This window comes from Caretta caretta, chromosome 2 (genome assembly GCF_965140235.1).
Source record: "Caretta caretta isolate rCarCar2 chromosome 2, rCarCar1.hap1, whole genome shotgun sequence".
NCBI lineage: Eukaryota > Metazoa > Chordata > Testudines > Cheloniidae > Caretta > Caretta caretta.
In genome coordinates this window covers 43483776-43490687 of record NC_134207.1, presented here as the reverse complement: position 1 = coordinate 43490687, position 6912 = coordinate 43483776, and the positions used below count along the sequence as shown (strand labels likewise).

Sequence of the window (6912 nt, the reverse complement as noted above, 5' to 3'; positions counted from 1 at the left end):
TGCTGCCAGCCAAAGATGTAAAAGATAGATGGAGTGGGTCAAAACAAGAAATAGACCAGATTTGTTTTGTACTCATTTGCCTCCTCCCCTGTCTAGGGGACTCATTCCTCTAGGTCACACTGCAGTCACTCACAGAGAAGGTGCAGCGAGGTAAATCTAGCCATGTATCAATCAGAGGCCAGGCTAACCTCCTTGTTCCAATAAGAACGATAACTTAGGTGCACCATTTCTTATTGGAACCCTCCGTGAAGTCCTGCCTGAAATACTCCTTGATGTACAGGCACCCCCTTTGTTGATTTTAGCTCCCTGAAGCCAACCCTGTAAGCCGTGTCGTCAGTCGCCCCTCCCTCCGTCAGAGCAATGGCAGACAATCGTTCCGCGCCTTTTTTCTGTGCGGACACCATACCAAGGCAAGCGTGGAGGCAGCTCAGCTCACTTTGGCAATTAGGAGCACATTAAACACCACACGCATTATCCAGCAGTATATGCAGCACCAGAACCTGGCAAAGCGATACCGGGCGAGGAGGCGACGTCAGCGCGGTCACGTGAGTGATCAGGACATGGACACAGATTTCTCTGAAAGCATGGGCCCTGCCAATGCATGCATCATGGTGCTAATGGGGCAGGTTCATGCTGTGGAACGCCGATTCTGGGCTCGGGAAACAAGCACAGACTGGTGGGACCGCATAGTGTTGCAGGTCTGGGACGATTCCCAGTGGCTGCGAAACTTTCGCATGCGTAAGGGCACTTTCATGGAACTTTGTGACTTGCTTTCCCCTGCCCTGAAGCGCATGAATACCAAGATGAGAGCAGCCCTCACAGTTGAGAAGTGAGTGGCGATAGCCCTGTGGAAGCTTGCAACGCCAGACGGCTACCGGTCAGTTGGGAATCAATTTGGAGTGGGCAAATCTACTGTGGGGGCTGCTGTGATGCAAGTAGCCCACGCAATGAAAGATCTGCTGATATCAAGGGTAGTGACCCTGGGAAATGTGCAGGTCATAGTGGATGGCTTTGCTGCAATGGGATTCCCTAACTGTGGTGGGGCTATAGACGGAACCCATATCCCTATCTTGGCACCGGAGCACCAAGCCGCCGAGTACATAAACCGCAAGGGGTACTTTTCGATAGTGCTGCAAGCTCTGGTGGATCACAAGGGACGTTTCACCAACATCAACGTGGGATGGCCGGGAAAGGTGCATGACGCTCGCATCTTCAGGAACTCTGGTCTGTTTCAAAAGCTGCAGGAAGGGACTTTATTCCCAGACCAGAAAATAACTGTTGGGGATGTTGAAATGCCTATATGTATCCTTGGGGACCCAGCCTACCCCTTAATGCCATGGCTCATGAAGCCATACACAGGCAGCCTGGACCGTAGTCAGGAGCTGTTCAACTACAGGCTGAGCAAGTGCAGAATGGTGGTAGAATGTGCATTTGGACATTTAAAGGCGCGCTGGCGCAGTTTACTGACTCGCTTAGACCTCAGCGAAACCAATATTCCCACTGTTATTACTGCTTGCTGTGTGCTCCACAATATCTGTGAGAGTAAGGGGGAGACATTTATGGCGGGGTGGGAGGTTGAGGCAAATCGCCTGGCTGCTGGTTACGCGCAGCCAGACACCAGGGCGGTTAGAAGAGCACAGGAGGGCGCGGTACGCATCAGAGAAGCTTTGAAAACCAGTTTCATGACTGGCCAGGCTACGGTGTGAAAGTTCTGTTTGTTTCTCCTTGATGAAACCCCCCGCCCCTTGGTTCACTCTACTTCCCTGTAAGCTAACCACCCGCCCCTCCTCCCTTCAATCACCGCTTGCAGAGGCAATAAAGTCATTGTTGCTTCACATTCATGCATTCTTTATTCATTCATCACACAAATAGGGGGATGACTACCAAGGTAGCCCAGGAGGGGTGGTGGAGGAGGGAAGGAAAATGCCACACAGCACTTTAAGTACAGCACTTTAAAAGTTTACAACTTTAAAATTTATTGAATGACAGCCTTCTTTTTTTTGGGCAATCCTCTGTGGTGGAGTGGCTGGTTGGCCGGAGGCCCCCCCACCGCGTTCTTGGGCGTCTGGGTGGGGAGGCTATGGAACTTGGGGAGGAGGGCGGTTGGTTACAGAGGGGCTGCAGTGGCAGTCTGTGCTCCAGCTGCCTTTGCTGCAGCTCAACCATACACTGGAGCATACTGGTTTGGTCCTGCAGCAGCCTCAGCATTGAATCCTGCCTCCTCTCATCACGCTGCCGCCACATTTGAGCTTCAGCCCTGTCTTCAGCCCGCCACTTACTCTCTTCAGCCTGCCACCTCTCCTCCCGGTCATTTTGTGCTTTCCTGCACTCTGACATTATTTGCCTCCACGCATTCGTCTGTGCTCTGTCAGTGTGGGAGGACAGCATGAGCTCGGAGAACATTTCATCGCGAGTGTGTTTTTTTTTCTTTCTAAGCTTCACTAGCCTCTGGGAAGGAGAAGATCCTGTGATCATTGAAACACATGCAGCTGGTGGAGAAAAAAAAAGGGACAGCGGTATTTAAAAAGACACATTTTATAAAACAGTGGCTACACTCTTTCAGGGTAAACCTTGCTGTTAACATTACATACATAGCACATGTGCTTTCGTTACAAGGTCGCATTTTGCCTCCTCCCACCGCGTGACTACCCCCTCAACCTTCCCCCCTCCCTGTGGCTAACAGCGGGGAACATTTCTGTTTAGCCACAGGCAAACAGCCCAGCAGGAATGGGCTCCTCTGAGTGTCCCCTGAAGAAAAGCACTCTATTTCAACCAGGTGACCATGAATTATATCTCACTCTCCTGAGGATAACACAGAGAGATAAAGAACGGATGTTGTTTGAATGCCAGCAAACATACACTGCAATGCTTTGTTCTACAATGATTCCCGAGTACGTGTTACTGGCCTGGAGTGGTAAAGTGTCCTACCATGAAGGACGCAATAAGGCTGCCCTCCCCAGAAACCTTTTGCAAAGGCTTTAGGACTACATCTAGGAGAACCGCAAATGCTAGGGCAAAGTAATCCTTTCACATGCTTGCTTTTAAACCATGTATAGTATTTTAAAAGGTACACTCACCAGAGGTCCCTTCTCCGCCTGCTGGGTCCAGGAGGCAGCCTTGGGTGGGTTCGGGGGGTACTGGCTCCAGGTCTAGGGTGAGAAACAGTTCCTGGCTGTCGGGAAAACCGGTTTCTCCGCTTGCTTGCTGTGAGCTATCTACAACCTCCTCATCATCATCATCTTCTTCGTCCCCAAAACCTGCTTCCGTATTGCCTCCATCTCCATTGAAGGAGTCAAACAACACTGCGGGGGTAGTGGTGGCTGAACCCCCTAAAATGGCATGCAGCTCATCATAGAAGCGGCATGTTTGGGGCTCTGACCCAGAGCGGCTGTTCGCCTCTCTGGTTTTCTGGTAGGCTTGCCTCAGCTCCTTCAGTTTCACGCGGCACTGCTTCGGGTCCCTGTTATGGCCTCTGTCCTTCATGCCCTGGGAGATTTTCACAAAGGTTTTGGCATTTCGAAAACTGGAACGGAGTTCTGATAGCACGGATTCCTCTCCCCAAACAGCGATCAGATCCCGTACCTCCCGTTCGGTCCATGCTGGAGCTCTTTTGCGATTCTGGGACTCCATCATGGTCACCTCTGCTGATGAGCTCTGCATGGTCACCTGCAGCTTGCCACGCTGGCCAAACAGGAAATGAGATTCAAAAGTTCGCGGTTCTTTTCCTGTCTACCTGGCCAGTGCATCTGAGTTGAGAGTGCTGTCCAGAGCGGTCATAATGGAGCACTCTGGGATAGCTCCTGGAGGCCAATACCATCGAATTGTGTCCACAGTACCCCAAATTCGAGCCGGCAACGTCGATTTAAGCGCTAATCCACTTGTCAGGGGTGGAGTAAGGAAATCGATTTTAAGAGCCCTTTAAGTCGAAATAAAGGGCTTCATTGTGTGGACGGGTGCAGGTTTACATCGATTTAACGCTGCTAAATTCGACCTAAAGTCCTAGTGTAGACCAGGGCTTAGAGACTAACAAATAACTAACTAATAAATTGGTTAGTCTCTAAGGTGCCACAAGTACTCCTTTTCTTTTTGGGTCAATGACAGAGTCTTCAGCCTCTTCATAATGCTGAAACAGAGTGGGGGGAGAGAGTGGAAAACCATTTATTACTATAATTTATAGTTATTTCTGGTAGCACATACAATGTGCTATGTGCTGTACAAACATAAGGGCAAGGTTCCTGTACGGAAGATCTTACAGTCTAGAAAACAAACACAGAAACAGACAAATGGAAGGGGGAAATGGTACTATAGGCAAATGGTAGTATAGGAAATAAAGGCACCAAAGTAGTGACTGGGCAAGTCATCTTAATATTATGTTTTTTACAGAACCACTTTAAAAAATTAGACATATAAACTATTGCCCATTGCCCCTTTACCATGATATTATTAGTTGGTTGGTTTCTTATAGTCATCAAATTAGATATAAGCTTGAATGCAGTGTGTCAGCCAAAAAGATCCATGTACTTTTGTGCTGCATATGGAAGCATCACATCCTGGAGAAGAGAGAAGATAGGCCCTCTCTATACTGCTCTCATGAGACTGCACCTAGAGCAGCATTTCTCAAATGCAGCCCCCAGGGTTTTTCGTGCAACCATGACAGCCTCCTGGGAGGTGATGGGGGTGGTGGGCAAAGTACTGGCCTCTTCCTCTCCCTCCCTATTGCTCCTGGAGGTGCTGCCCTGCACAGGCACTGGAGACGAGTTGGGCACAATGCTGCAGGAGGCTGCAGGAGCAAGGTGAGTTCTTGACCCACCTTGGGAGGGAGGGGGCCCTTGGTCTTCAGCCTTGGCGTGGTTGGGCAGCGCCAAAGCAGTTTCCAGCAGTGGGGCTTCGGCACCAACCCCCGGCTCCAGCCAGGTGGCTCCTGTCCATGGCTCCAGCCCCTGGCTCCAGCCCCTGGCCCGTGGCTCCGGTTCTGGGGTCCAGCTGCCTGGCAGCAGGAGCCAGTCCTGGATGCTGCCCCCACTGTGCAGCAGTGGGCTCTGACTCCTGGCTTCAGCTGCGCAGCCCTCAGCTCTGACCATGCAGCAGCAGATGCTGACACCCAGCTCCAGCCATGCAGGCTCACCACCACCATCTCCCATCACCCCAGGCCCCCACTGCTTTCCCCAGCCCTGCATCCATCCCCCACATCTCCCCTAGCCTCCGCTGCCATCCTGGGGACTGCTGATGTAAGCAGAGTCAGGATGAGCTCCACCCTGACATCTGGTGGTGAGGTGTGGCAAGTTGTGGAAAAGAACTTCAGGGGCTGATCTCATTTGCATAGGCACACCTACCCCGCCTAGAATGAGGCCATAGCTGCCCAAATGGTCACTTTGGCTGCTGTGGGATCCCCAATGTCTCTGTTATTGGGGCAGGAAGAATAAATTGTTATTACCCTGATTATGGGAATCAAGGACAGTGGAACTGTACTTGGCCTTTTGTGATGACGGAGGGACTCGCCATCAACTACGTAGCACTCGCTAGGCAAGGGACATGGGTTCCAATTCTCTGTGAATTGAGAGAGGTTTGAGATAGGTATTAGTATCTGGTGGTGTGGGCCTGAAACATCAATTGCACCTCTGTCTCTCTCCACTGTAGAACATCAGAGCTAATTTTGGGTCTATTAGGAGTCTAACTACAGGTGCTGAGCTGAATTCACTTTGGCCTTATGGTGCACCAGCACTGAGGCTCCCACTACTACAAGCTGAAATCACTAAAGAGCTAAAGGTTTCAGAGTAGCAGCCGTGTTAGTCTGTATTTGCAAAAAGAAAAGGAGTACTTGTGGCACCTTAGAGACTAACCAATTTATTTGAGCATAAGCTTTTGTGAGCTGTAGCTCAGTTCATCGGATGTATTCAGTGGAAAATACAGTGGGGAGATTTATATACATAGACAACATGAAACAAAGAGCTGAAATCACTGAGTCCTGTGTTAAGTAGTGGGGAGCCTGAAGATCTATTGTGGAGCGGAGCAGTTCGCGGGATGGCTGGACCGGCTGGTGGAGCAGTTCATGGGACAGTGGGAGCTGCTTGTGGGATGCGGAGCGGAGCAGTTTGTGGGATGGCTGGTGGAGCGGGGCGGCTCGTGGAGCAGATCGGAGTGAAGCCCTATGGAGCTGCGGGGCAGTCAGCTTCAGATCATGTAAGGTGCCCCTACCTCTTCCCCCCCCTCCACATTTTCACCCAGACTGGGGAGTAACACTCTGTAGATGAACTTTTGAACTCTGGGGCTGGACTTTTGGGTTGTTGGACTTTGGGTGATTTTTGGATTGCTGGACTCAAGAGACGTTTGGGTTGTGGGACTCAAGAACCTGAGGGAAAGGACATGGCCCAATTTGCTGGGGTGGGTCTTTGCTCATGGTTTGGCTGATGAACCCTAGTTGTGGTGTTTTCCCAATTTAATGCTGATGTCATTTACCTCATGTTATTAAAAATTCTCTGCTACACCGAGACTCTGTGCTTGCGAGAGGGGAAGTATTGCCTCTATGAGGCGCCCAGGGGGTGCGTAAGATTTTCCCAGGTCACTGGGTGGGGGCTCGAGCCAGTTTTGCATTTGCTTTGATGAGAGGGAACCCCTGTGTACTGAACCCGGCCCTTGCAGCTATCAACTCGACCTGGCAGAAGGGTTACACTGAGAAAAGTGGTATTAACAAACATGCAAGATCACTTTTCACAGCAGACTTATTAGCTAGGGGGGAGGCTGTGTAAATGATACTTGTATGTTTGTTAATATCACTTATCACAGCCTCCCAGCTAGCTACTAAGTCTGCTGTGAAAAGTGATAATGTATTAACCAACATACAAACATCACTTTTCACAGCATTATTTTTATTATTGAGTCCACAAAACAAAAATCTGCATACATTAATTACAA

At 50.2% G+C, this 6912-nt stretch overlaps 1 protein-coding gene across 1 annotated transcript; it reads right to left on the bottom strand.

Moving 5' to 3' along the window:
* Positions 1-1951: 1951 nt before the first annotated feature.
* Positions 1952-4023, bottom strand: LOC125632677 (uncharacterized). The gene is made up of 2 exons (XM_048841247.2): positions 3078-4023; positions 1952-2489 (listed from the first exon to the last, which is right to left on the bottom strand). The coding sequence occupies exons 1-2, from the start codon at positions 3658-3660 to the stop codon at positions 1969-1971; spliced, it is 1104 nt and encodes a 367-aa protein (XP_048697204.2). The 5' UTR covers positions 3661-4023; the 3' UTR covers positions 1952-1968.
* Positions 4024-6912: the final 2889 nt, after the last annotated feature.

Bases quoted from the DNA above. Each gene is read 5' to 3' on its own strand.
- LOC125632677 (XM_048841247.2), bottom strand. From the start codon at position 3,660: ATGCAGAGCTCATCAGCAGAGGTGACCATGATGGAGTCCCAGAATCGC. The intron at 2,490-3,077 runs GTGAGTGTACCT...TTTCTCCACCAG, and splicing joins AGGCGGAGAAGGGACCTCTG to CTGCATGTGTTTCAATGATC.